General features: G+C 29.7%; 1 protein-coding gene across 3 annotated transcripts in view; it reads left to right on the forward strand.

The window, feature by feature from the left end:
* LOC145759980 (putative E3 ubiquitin-protein ligase HERC1) overlaps positions 1-13,432 on the forward strand; it is a 75,891-nt gene that overhangs the window by 36,620 nt on the left and 25,839 nt on the right. For 2 of the 3 annotated variants that reach the window (XM_082573838.1, XM_082573841.1), the window contains 18 exons: positions 480-629; positions 1,484-1,604; positions 1,861-1,948; positions 2,809-2,908; positions 3,430-3,552; positions 3,719-3,815; positions 4,198-4,261; positions 6,905-7,003; positions 7,304-7,408; positions 7,526-7,635; positions 8,049-8,150; positions 8,488-8,568; positions 8,919-8,977; positions 9,478-9,556; positions 10,278-10,527; positions 10,749-10,919; positions 11,284-11,374; positions 11,952-12,053. In XM_082573838.1, coding sequence (XP_082429964.1) covers positions 480-629; positions 1,484-1,604; positions 1,861-1,948; positions 2,809-2,908; positions 3,430-3,552; positions 3,719-3,815; positions 4,198-4,261; positions 6,905-7,003; positions 7,304-7,408; positions 7,526-7,635; positions 8,049-8,150; positions 8,488-8,568; positions 8,919-8,977; positions 9,478-9,556; positions 10,278-10,527; positions 10,749-10,919; positions 11,284-11,374; positions 11,952-12,053 — 1,992 coding nt within the window. The remainder of the gene's footprint in view (positions 1-479; positions 630-1,483; positions 1,605-1,860; positions 1,949-2,808; positions 2,909-3,429; positions 3,553-3,718; positions 3,816-4,197; positions 4,262-6,904; positions 7,004-7,303; positions 7,409-7,525; positions 7,636-8,048; positions 8,151-8,487; positions 8,569-8,918; positions 8,978-9,477; positions 9,557-10,277; positions 10,528-10,748; positions 10,920-11,283; positions 11,375-11,951; positions 12,054-13,432) is intronic. The other variant, XM_082573840.1, reaches the window with a different exon arrangement.

The following is a 13,432-nucleotide window of genomic DNA, read 5'->3' on the forward strand; positions in this document are numbered from 1 at the left end:
AAGCAGCCTGCCCTATAAGCAGCATTTTAATTGCTGTAATTTGGTTGCAACTCTTTACTAATATTAACCGGCAGCGTGGTGTAGTGGTAAGAACACTTGCTACACCACACATGAGGTCGTGGGTTCAATCCCCACTGATCTTATGCTGTAGCGCCCTTGAGTAAGGCGCTATAAACGGTACGAACTCCTGCTGAGCCAGCACAAAATCAGCAGCATAATTACTGGGCAATTATAATCTATAATATCTCAAACCGCCACAGGCAACTTGAGACTGGGTCGGAGTTACTGATGTTACTCTATGTTTAAGTCGCGCATTCGACTTTTCCACATCGAGGATAAAGATATATACGGAAAAAAAAATATTTGCTAGCAATAATCTACTTGCGCACCACAAATGGCAGTTTTTTAAGGGACGTTAAATTACACATATATTTACTATGTTGTCCACTTAATCTATAATATATTTGATTTTCTTTAAGGTTGAGACATCCTATTGCAATCCATTTGATCTTGAGCCAGAATCAACTTTAAAATTTACAACAGAAAATTTTCCACTTTTGAAGCCAGCTACGTTAAAAGCTTTATGTCGGTTGGCTGGAATCTTTGACTTCCATGATTTTAATCAAGAAGTAATTATTTTTTTTTAATAAATTAAAAATATTTTTGGTCATTAAAAAAATACTAATTAATTGTCTGTACTAATGTTGACATTTTGGTTGCTGTAATATGGTTTCAATTTACCAACTAATATTTTTCCCTGCCAATTTATACTGTGAAATAACTATATAGTCTACAGTACAAAGCTTTCCTGTATATGATTACATTTTTTTAATACCTATTTTATTTTGTGGAAAGGCTGAACCTAAACATAAAGTAATATTAGTTACTCCGACTCAGTCTCAAGTTGTCTTTTGCAGTTTGGGACATTTTTTGTATATATATCTTTATCCTTAATGTGGGAAAGTCGAATGCGCGACTTAAACACTCGTCCCGAGTTGCCTGTGGCAGTTTGGGATATTATAGATTATAATTGCCTGATAATTATGCTGCTGATTAAGTGCTGGCTCAGCAGGAGTTCATACCATTTATAGCACCTTACTCAAGGGTGCTTTGGCATAAGATCAATGGGGATTGAACCCATGACCTTATGTGTGGTGTAGCAAGTGTTCTTACCATTACACCACCCTCTCGACATTATCGATTACAACGGTCTGATAATCAAACTGACAATAAGTCTTTTGTTAAGCGGAATTAGTATTATTTAAAAGCGCAACAACTAGAAAGCAGTGGGAACCAATCCCTAGACTTCATACAGTAAAGCCAAGTATTCTAACCACTACACCAAGCTGCCAGTCTAATATTAAATAATACTAGGACAGAAAAAAATGAAATTTTCTTAAAACTTAATGTCTAAAATATAAAAACTTGCTAAAAAACACTATTAATTTTTTTTGCTAATTAAGGCTTAATATATTTTATATAGAGCCCTTCAAAAAGTGAAATAGAATTGGAGTTAGATGAAGAAATTGCTGTGAAAATTGATGAAGATTATCCCGGCTCTTCGGATGTTAATGATGATGACATTTTATCAAATTCAGAAGATGGTAGCTCTTTAAAAAAAAATTTAAAATTTTTGCTTTAAATATTTAAATTTATATTTATTTTTCTATAGGTAAACAAACTTTGCAATATAAACATTGTAGATTTAAAAAAACAATTTTTTTTGTAAATTAGTTTTTTTTTATTTAGAAATTTTTTCTAATTTTTTTTGGGGGGGGGGAGATTTTTGATAATTTTTTAATAAAGAACTAAATAAATTTTTTTAAATTTGCGTAAATTTTTTTTTGTTCAATTTTAAAGCAGAGGAAATTGAGTGGTACAAAATGACGAAAGAATTTATAAAAGTTTTTGCTTTATTCAGTCTTGAGAACATCTTTACATCAAGCAGGTTCTTACTAACTTTTTTATAAAATAAAGGTTTTGTTTTTACATACTAATTGTCTTAAACGGTTGCAACTCTTAACTAATACTTAATCACAATAAAGGCCCGTTCACACGTCGTACGCAACGCAACGTAGTGTAAGATTTTGCAACCATTTAAAATGAACAGAGTGGTTCACACGTACGAAAGTTTGCGTAAGTTTTGTAAGATTTCGTAAAGTTTTGTAGCTGAAGCGAAATTTACACAAGATTTTGTAAGCGGTATACTTTTATTAGTTATTTTGTATTTGTTAATTTCTAGAATCCGTAAAGTTATGTAACGCAACATTACCTTGTTGTGTGAACAGGCCTAAATTTACTCGAGCACCACAAATAGGAGTTTTTTTTTTATTTGTAGTTTTATAAATTGAATATAAATATATGTATGTATGTATATATACAAGCTTCATTATATATATATCATTAAAATGCATGTTTTGATATAATATATTTGGCCCCCACACTACAAGTTTTAGATTTTTTTGCATGTAAATAAATAATTAGGTTACATTTTGTATAGATTTTAATAAAAACATTAAATTCATTTTAAAAATGGCAATGGTATATGATTACAAGCAAAAAGGTTTCAGGTTTAAACCACACCAATGCCACACACTTTATATTAATATACCTTAATTAAGGCAAATTCATTTGTAAAATAATTTTGTAAAACTTTTTGTTAAAATTTTTTTTTTGATTGTGTAACTATCGAATTTTATTTTTTTATTTAAATAATTATTCGTATTTTTCACTATTCAAGAATTGTTTAAAAATTTAATGGATATTGTAGTTTTTCGCAGTATATTTAATTTTGATATCTTCATTTAGATATATAAAGTTGTTGGTATTACCAAAAACTGAGACTAAAGATGAGAAAAAAGAAAAAAAGAATCAAAAAATTATTCCACAAACACAAGACAAGGATCAGGTACTTATACATTGTTTTTTATAACTAACTACATCGCCAAGTTTTTTAATTTATTTATCCTCGATGTGGGAAGAATAACTTTACATCCCAAACTAAGAGTAACGTTTGTTACCCTGACTCAGTCTAGAGTTAACTTTGCAGTTGGGATCAAACCTAAGACCCAGGACCTTATGTAGTGAAGCCAAGTGTTTTTTTTGTGTTTTTTTTTGTATATATCTTTATCCTCGATGTGGGAAAGTCAAATGTGCGACTTAAACATAGAGTAACATAAGTTACTCCGACCCAGTGTCGAGTTGCCTGTGGCAGTTTGGGATATTATAGATTATAATTGCTCATTAATTATACTGCTGATTAAGTGCTGGCTCAGCAGGAGTTCATACCATTTATAGTGCCTTACTCAAGGGCGCTACAGCATGAGATCAGTGGGGATTGAACCCACGACCTCATATGTGTTGTAACAAGTGTTCTTACCACTACACCACGCTGCCAGGTGAATGTAATATACTGTTTATATTTTATAGAAAACTGAAAAACTTTCAGAAATTGTGAAGGAAGCAATGTCGAAAATTGTCAAACATTCAGTACAGAAAAAGGGCCACGAAAATCAATCCGAATTAAAACGAAAATTTTCAGTTTTATTAAAGGTACCAGACCATTTTTTAAAAAAAATTTAAATTCGTATTTTTACTGACTATTTTAATTTTCTAAACTTAAGTAATACAAAATGAAATAGTTTAAACTTTTCTTAATATAAAAAAAAAATTGCGCAATAGTTTCGGGGATTTAAACTTTATTTAATAATTTTTTTAGATGAGTACCAATGCTTACTTCAGTCTCAAACTGAATTTAGATTTTATGTCAATTTATTCAGAGCAAATATTGTCAGCAACTTCAGGCAATAAAAACGGTAAAAAAACAATTTAAGTAAAAATTATATACATGTATATATTATTGGTTAACAAAATGAAAGCAAATAAATATGTTTTTTGTATTCAATTATTTTCAATGTGGGAAGGACGACTTCACGACCCAAACATAGAGTAACATCAGTTACTCCGACCCAGTCTTAAGTTGCCTTTGACAGTTTGGGATATTATAGAATATAATTGCTCAATAATTTAAATGCTGATTAAGTGTTGGCTTGGCAGAAGTTCATACCGTTTATAGCACCTTATTAAAGGGCACTACAGCATGGGAGCAGTGGGGAATAAACCCATGATCTTATGTAGTAAAACAAAGTGTTTTTACATTTTAACATTTGCTAAAAAATTTTTTGTGTATTATTTTAGTTCAACTACTTTCCAATGAAACAAATGTTTTAGAAGAATCAAATAATTCTACGGCAGCATTTACGTAAGTTGGGTTTTAATTGTTGTGTCATAATCTTCCTAACTAACATCACTTTAAGATAATGATATTATAGATTTAATTTTGTTAATTTTTTTTTGCTAAAATGTTAAAATTTTCCGTTAATATAGGCCTATCTATTAATTTATCTGTTTAAATATTTTACCCCTTATACCTTATTTCCTTACAATAAAACTCTTTACAACAAAATCCTTTTATTTGAACCTCTTTATTTAACCCCCTTTTTCAAACCCCCTATTATTAGAACCCTATATTTTAAACCCCTTTGTTTTAACCCTATATTTTGAACCTCTTTATCTTAACCCTATCTTCTAAACCCCTTTATTTTAACCCTATATTTTAAACCCCTTTAATTTACCCCAATATTTTAAACCCCTTTAAGTTAACTCTTTATTTTGAACCCCTTTATTTTACCCCAATATTTTAAACCCCTTTATTTTAACCCTATATTTTAAACCTCTTTATTTTAACCCTATATTTTAAACCCATTTATTTTTAATTCTTTTGCCAAAACTCTTTAGTTTAAACATCTTTTATTTAAACCCGCTTACAACTTATTTAAACCCGCTTAAAATTTTTTGTTTAAAAACCCCTTACATTTAAATCCCTTACATTTTAACCTCTTACATAACCCCTTATATTTAAACCTTTTACATTTAAACCCCTTACATTTAATCTTTTTACATTTTAACCCCCTTACATTTAAACCTCTTACATTTTAACCCCTATCATTTAAACCTTTTACATTTAAACCCTGTACATTTAAACCCTTTACATTTAAACCTATTATATTTAAACCCCTTAAATTTAAACCCCTTACATTTAAACCTTTTATATTTTAACCCCTTACATTTAAACCTCTTACATTTAAACCTCGTACATTTTAACCCCTTACATTTAAATCTTGTACATTTGAACCCCTTACATTTAAACCCCTTCATTTAAACCACTTTCATTTAAACCCCGTACATTTGAACCCCTACATTTAACCCTCTTACAACTTAAATTATTTATTTAAAAACCCCTTACATTTGAACCCTTACATTTAAACTCTCTTACAACTTAAATTCTTTATTTAAAAACCTCTTACATTTAAACCCCTTCATTTAAACCCCTTCATTTAAACCACTTTCATTTAAACCCCGTACATTTGAACCCCTACATTTAACCCTCTTACAACTTAAATTATTTATTTAAAAACCCCTTACATTTGAACCCTTACATTTAAACTCTCTTACAACTTAAATTCTTTATTTAAAAACCCCTTACATTTAAACCCCTTCATTTAAACCCTTTTTATTTAAACCCCTTACATTTGAACCCCTTCATTTAAACCCTTTTTATTTAAACCCCATACATTTAAACCCCTTACATTTTAACCACTTATATTTAAACCTCTTTTATTTAAACCCCTTACATTTAAACCCCTTACATTTAAACCCCTTACATTTAAACCCCTTACATTTAAACCCCTTACATTTAAACCCCTTCATTTAAACCACTTTCATTTAAACCCTGTACATTTAAACCCCTTACATTTAAACCTTCTACATTTAAACCCCTTACATTTAAACCCCTTACATTTAAACCCCTTACATTTAAACCCCTTACATTTAAACCCCTTCATTTAAACCACTTTCATTTAAACCCCGTACATTTGAACCCCTACATTTAAACCCCATACATTTGAACCTCTACATTTAACCCTCTTACAACTTAAATTCTTTATTTAAAAACCCCTTACATATAAACCTCTTTATTTAAACCCCTTACATTTAAACCCTCTACTTTAAACCCCTTACATTTAAACCCCTTACATTTAAACCCCTTACATTTAAACCCCTTACATTTAAACCCCTTCATTTAAACCACTTTCATTTAAACCCTGTACATTTAAACCCTGTACATTTAAACCCCTTCATTTAAACCACTTTCATTTAAACCCTGTACATTTAAACCCCTACATTTAATTCTCTTACTACTTAAATTTTTCATTTAAACCCCTTACATTTAAACCCCTTCATTTAAACCACTTTCATTTAAACCCTGTACATTTAAACCCCTACATTTAACCCTCTTACTACTTAAATTCTTTATTTAAAAACCCCTTACATTTAAACCCCTTTATTTAAACCACTTTCATTTAAACCCCTTCATTTAAACCCCTTTTTTTATTTAAACCCTTTAATCTAAGCCCCTTAGATTTGAACCCCTTTTAATGTATCCCTGACAATTATTACACTTTTTTTTTGTATATATCTTTATCCTCGATGTGGGAAAGTCGAATACGCGACTTAAACATAGAGTAACATCTGTTACTCCGACCCAGTCTCGAGTTGCCTTTAGCAGTTTGGGATATTATAGATTATAATTGCCCGATAATTATACCGCTGATTAAGTGCTGGCTCAGCAGGAGTTTGTACCGTTTATAGCACCTTATTTAAGGGTGCTACAGCATGAGATCAGTGGGGATTGAACTCACGACCTCATGTGTGGTGTAGCAAGAGTACTTACCATTACACCACGCTGCCGGTTATTTATTACAGCCTTTTGTCTGTTTCTTAGCATGACATATCAGCAGTGTCTTTTTTGTTGTTGTAAAAAATTAGCTAAATTTCAAAATTTTAGTGGTATGCAGTTCGAAATGATGGGTATACATCCTTCTATTGGGCCAGTTTATAGGGGACAACATAGCAGAAGACAAACTGAAAATTCTAGATCTAATAGGTTCAAAACGTTAATATTTTTAACGAATTGAAGGCAATATAGTGTAGTGGTTAGAACACTAAGCCAAAATTTATTTGGCAGAATAAAGCTATTCTCATTAATAATATTCCGAACTGCTAGAGTCAACAAAAATAATAAATATTTAAAAAAAAATTATTAATAAAATTATTTTTAGTTAAAAAAATATTTTTAGGTATAAAATTTTTATTAAAAAAAACTATAGAAATAATATTTAAATAAATATTAGAAAATATTCTTAAAAAATTCCAAAAAAATTTTTGAATTAAAAAAAATTTAAAGAAATGAAGAGCAAAGATTGAATCCTACAGAGCGGAGAGTTCTTCCGGATTATGCTAGGTCTGTACCCAGAACTTCAGTCAACAATTTAAACAGGCTTAGACGCCGGTAACATTTTTGGCCCTATTTTTGTTGTTTTATTTTTTTTTGGTCGCTTTAAATATTTAAAATTTAAAACAAATTTTTTTTTCGATTTGTTAAATTTTTTTGTTGTTGATTTTTTAGACTTGCTCCTCGAAATCAATCTTTCAGAAGATCGGGAAGTCCTCCACCCACTAATCGATCTGGTGGTCAATCTTCTTCTTCTTCAGTTACAACCCTTGCTTCAGAATCAAGTAATTGTTTGTTTTGTATTTAATACACTAGTTAGTTTTTTAGTTAGTTTTTATTCACCGGCAGTGTGGTGTAGTGGTAAGAACACTTGCTACACCACCATGAGGTCGTGGGTTCAATCCCCACTGCTCTCATGCTGTACTGCTCTTGAGTAAGGTGCTATAAACAACATAAACTCCTGCTGAGCTAGCAGCATAATTATCGGGCAATTATAATCTATATTATCCCAAACTGCCACAGGCAACTCGAGACTGGGATGGAGTAAAAAATTTTGAGCTTGGTTGACTATGTATATATATGTTTGTTTAATTTATAGGCCTACAAAATAAAAAAAAAACTACCATTTATGGTGTGCTAGTAATTGCAGGTTTTTATTATTTCATAATTCTGATATTTAATATATATTGTATTTTAGCTTCGAATGGTAATCAACCAATTATACCAACTACTGTTATGCAACAATTACTTGAAATGGGTTTTTGGACGCAACATATTGTTCATGCTGTCAACGAAACAGGTTTTTATATATTTTTTTCAAAATTAAGGGCTATATATTAGAAACAAAAATTATTTAAAATGCTATATTACAGAGTTTTTCAATTTTGTAAGTGATGTATATAGCATGTTAGTATGGTTGACAATGAATTACAAACTGACTTTATAACCTTTAAAAAATATCTGTGGTACTTACAATTTAATTTTCAAAAATACTGGAAAATGATTAACATAAAAAAAACAGGTTTCCATATTTTTTGTGTAACGTAGAAAGTACTAAGTAGCGTAGTGAATGTATACAAGCTAGTACTTACAACGTCATCACAAACAGGGCTTTTCTTTTTTCTTTTTTTTTACAGCGAACCAGAGAGAAAATGAAAATTATGATATCGGGTTTCTGGCATCGTGGATGATAGACAATCCTTATAACCATGATTGGGGTTAGTCCATTAAATGTTAAACTACTTTTTTTAAAGGTTTTGGACTAAACTTATCTTAAGAACTACAAGATTTTTTAAACAGTTGTAAGGATGTGTATTTCTTCTGTTGACTAATGTTTGAAACTATGTTAAAAAATTTTTGTCTAAAAAACAAAAATTTTTTGAGAAAATTTGGTTAAAATTTTTTTTAGAAATTAAATGGCATTTCTCAAAAAAGGGTTAGGGTAGTGGGGGTTATTAGAAAATGTATTATTGTCTGTTAAATTAGGTTTTCAGGAATATGATTTTTTAAATAAATACATTTTTTTTTCTTATAGTAAAACATATTTGTTTTTTCAAAATATTTTTAGATGAAAATATTGATTTTAATTCTTTGACTGAACCAGAAGTGGATAATGATTCAACAAATGTAATTAAAAATTTGTTAAAATTTTTCTAATATTTAATCTTAATTGTTTGTTTAATTTAAAAAGAGTAATTAAATGTACTGTATCTAATTATTACTAAGTTTTTATGAATTTGTAGATAATTTTAACTTTATAAAGTAACATTTTTTCTCTGACCTAGTCTCAAGTTAATTTTAGCAGTTTGGGATATTATTGATTATAATTGCCCGATAATTAAGCTGCTGATTGGTTTTTGACTTAGCAGGAGTTTGAACTGTTTAAAGCATTTTACTTACAAGCTCTACAGCATAAAAGCAGTGGGGATCAAACCTAAGACCCTTTTTTATTACTGTTGTTCTTAAACTAAAAAATAGTAGCAAAGATACCAAACTTTAAAAAAAAACATAAAATTGTAAGACCATTAGCTACTTAAGAATAGTTGTGAGAAAACAGCTAACATTTGCTACAGAACTAAGTATTATTTTTCTTAATTTTTTTGTTAATATTGTTTAAAATTTTTCAGGTCACGAATAATTCTCAAACTTGTGACGAAAACCGAAACCAATCAAAACAAACTAATTCCCAACCATTAAAGAAAAAAGGTAATAAACTACTTTTTTTATACTAGCCCACTCTATGATCGAGATTTTAATCGTTGTAATATAATTGTAACCGGCAGCGTGGTGTAGTGGTAAGAACACTTGCTACACCACTCATGAGGTTGTGGGTTTAATCCCAACTAATCTCATGCTGTAGCACTCTTAAGTAAGGCACTATAAACGTTACGAACTCCTGCTGAGCCAGCACTTAATCAGCAGCATAATTACTGGGCAATTATAATCTATAATATCCCAAACTGCCACAGGCAACTCAAGACTGGTTCGGAGTAACTGATGTTATTCTATGTTTAAGTCGCGCATTCGACTTTCCCACATTGAGAATAAAGATGTAAACAAAAAACAACTTTTAACTATTATTTGCCTGCAATAATTTACTTCTGTACAACAAATGGCAGTTTTATCACATACATTAATACTATTTGTATGTATTTACAAATATAATGTCTACTAAGCTATATTATATATTGAATATTTCTTCTCAAATTTTTCATCTTAAGAGGCGCACTTTATTTGTTAATATTTGGTCGCAACTCTCAACTAATATTTGCCAGTGATAATATTTACCTGTGCACCACAAACAGCAGTTTATATACATAAATATACAGTCCACTAAGCTTCTTTATATATATATTTGCAATTATTGTGAAAAATTATAGAAGTTATAAGTTATGAACATTTAAACTTTGTAATTTTTTTTTTGTAGAAAATTTGGTTAACGAGGCATTGTCAAATCATGACCTTATGTCATTATATTCTATTCTGTTTAACTCTTGCGACACCTTGAACTCAAACACAACCTATAATGACCCTGTGACCCCTGTTATGACCTTCCAAGAGTCAGACCCACTTGGGGCGGGGTTGATTCAAGGTCATGTTGAAAGGTCAACTACGAATAAAAGTGAAGTGGATAACCAGGATAATTTTTCAATAAATTTGCTTGATTCTTTAATAAGGTTTTAAAATTTTTATTATATTGGGAATATCTGTTTTTTAGCTATGTTAAAAGATTTTTTAGTTACTTTTTAATTCTAGGAGCTTTTAAAGAATTTTTCCTCCATTTTTTTGATATTTTTTCTATATTTTTTTCTTTGATTTTTTTTTAATTTTTAGTCTACAATTTAAAAAAAATTTTTCTGCAAAATTTTTAATATTTTTTCTGACATTTTTAATTTAGATTAACTACTAGCACAGAAAGAATAGATGCTGCCGTACAAATCTATCAAGATACCAGTCTTTTAGTTTCAAGAAACATAATAGCCAGACTTCTGATGATTTTAGCTGTTGGTCAAATTTCTTATAATAATCATATAAGTGCTCTAAAATCATTGGGATTACATGATATAAAGTATGTATTTATGTTTAATTTTATAGAGTTTTTTTATTATTGATGTGGGAAGGTTGACTTTACTGCCTAAACATAAAGTAACATTTGTTACATTGACCCCAGTCTCAAGTTGACTTTGATAGCTTGAAATATTGTTGTTATATTTGCCTGAAAATTAATTTTCTGATTGTTTTTTTTTGGCTTGGCAATATATTTTAACTTATATAGCACCTTACTCAAGGAAGCCACAGAATGGAAGCAGTAAGAATTAAACTCAGGGCCTCATGTAGTAGAGCTAAATGTACCTTCTAGTACCCCATGTTGCCTTTTGCAGTTTGGAACGTTTTTAATTATAATTTTTTTTAAATAAAGAAATTATTTTTAGGGTTCTTTTGAAGTTGATGGAGCTAGCTGTTGGCGGATTTTTAAACGAAGACAATCATACAATTAACAAGAATTCAGCACTTCAAGAGAAGGTATTTTTGTCTAAATTTTGTTGCTTATGGTTACATTAGTAGTTTGATTTTTATTGCTAACGTTATATTATATTGTAATACAGTTATCTAGTTTAAATAGCTTGTGATACCTTTATTATCTATTGGCCACAATTCGTGTAAACTTATTAAAAAGTTTAGTATTTTCATTCGCGTATTAGTTTAGTATTTTCATTCGCGGAAGCAATGGGGATCAAACATAGGACCTTCTGTTGCAAATCCAACGGTTTTAATTATAACCCTAGGCTGCCAGTTTTTTTAAATAAATGTTTAATTTGCTATTGCTGACACCTTTAAGAAAGAAATTTAAAATATTGTATAAATTTTTCCTTTTGTTAGATTTTTTAAGCTAAAAGTAAACAACATGTATAACTTATATTATAAGTCAAAATCAGTAAGCATTTTAATTCAAAATGTAGTTGCAACTCACAACTAATATTTTTCGTTACAATAATTTACCCGCACACCACAAATAGCAGTTTTACTTTTTTTGTGAGCCTATAAGTTGAAAATTTTTAAATTAATTTTTTTTTGTTAATTGTTTTTGTTATATTTGTAGGGAGATAAGAATGAATATGTAAAATATGTGAGTGATATTATTAATATGCTGGCTTCAAATAACACTGAAATCTACAAACACCTAGTTCATTCCTGTTGTAAAGTAAGTTTTTTTTAAATTATTTTTTATTTTTTTTGTTAATTTTAGCTTATCATTTAAGTTAATCAGCAAATTTTGTTATCTTTTTTTTTATGTATCTTTATCGTCGATGTGGGAAAGTCGAATGTGTGACTTAATCATAAAGTAACATCAGTTACTCCAACCCAGTCTCGAGTTGCCTGTGGCAGTTTGGGATATTATAGATTATAATTGCCCGGTAATTATGCTGCTGATTAAGTGCTGGCACAGCACGAGCTTATACCGTTTAAAGCGCCTTACTCAAGGGCAAAATTTAACCATGCATAAAAAAAAACTTGGACTACAATAAACCTTTTGACAAAAAACCATATGCTTAAAAACACCATTTGACAGAAAATAAATGCTTAAAAACACCATTTAAGGGAGAACCATATGCTTAAAAAACACCATTTGACAGAAAACCAAAGGACCAAAAACATCATTTGACAAAAATCATATGCTTAAAATCACCACTTGACAGAAAAAATTATGCTTAAAAACATTATTTGACAGAAAACCATAGGCTTGAAAACACCATTTGACAAAAAAACATATGCTTTAAAACACCATTTGACTGAAAACCATATGCTTAAAAAACACTATATGACAGAAAACCAAATGCTTAAAAACACCATTTGACAGAAAACCAAATGACCAAAAACACCATGTGACAGAAAACCATACGCTTAAAAAGACCATTTGACAGAAAACCAAATACTTAAAAACACCATTTTACAGAAAACCAAATCCTTAAAAACACTATTTTACAGAAAGCCAAATGCTTAAAAACACCATTTTACAGAAAACCATGTGCTTAAAACACCATTTTACGGAAAACCATATGCTTGAAAACACCATTTTACAGAAAACCAAATGCTTAAAAACACCATTTTACAGAAAACCATATGCTTAAAACACCATTTTACAGAAAACCATATGCTTGAAAACACCATTTTACAGAAAACCAAATCCTTAAAAACACTATTTTACAGAAAGCCAAATGCTTAAAAACACCATTTTACAGAAAACCATGTGCTTAAAACACCATTTTACGGAAAACCATATGCTTGAAAACACCATTTTACAGAAAACCAAATGCTTAAAAACATCATTTTACAGAAAACCATATGCTTAAAACACCATTTTACAGAAAACCATATGCTTGAAAACACCATTTTACAGAAAACCAAATCCTTAAAAACACCATTTTACAGAAAACCAAATGACCAAAAACACCATTTTACAGAAAACCACATGCTTAAAAACACCATTCAACAGAAAACCAAATGCTTAAAAACATCATTTTACAGAAAACCAAATGCTCAAAAACACCATTTTACAGAAAACCAAATGCTTAAAAAAAC

The sequence above is a fragment of the Corella eumyota genome, chromosome 7 (assembly GCF_963082875.1).
Source record: "Corella eumyota chromosome 7, kaCorEumy4.1, whole genome shotgun sequence".
Taxonomy (NCBI): domain Eukaryota; kingdom Metazoa; phylum Chordata; class Ascidiacea; order Phlebobranchia; family Corellidae; genus Corella; species Corella eumyota.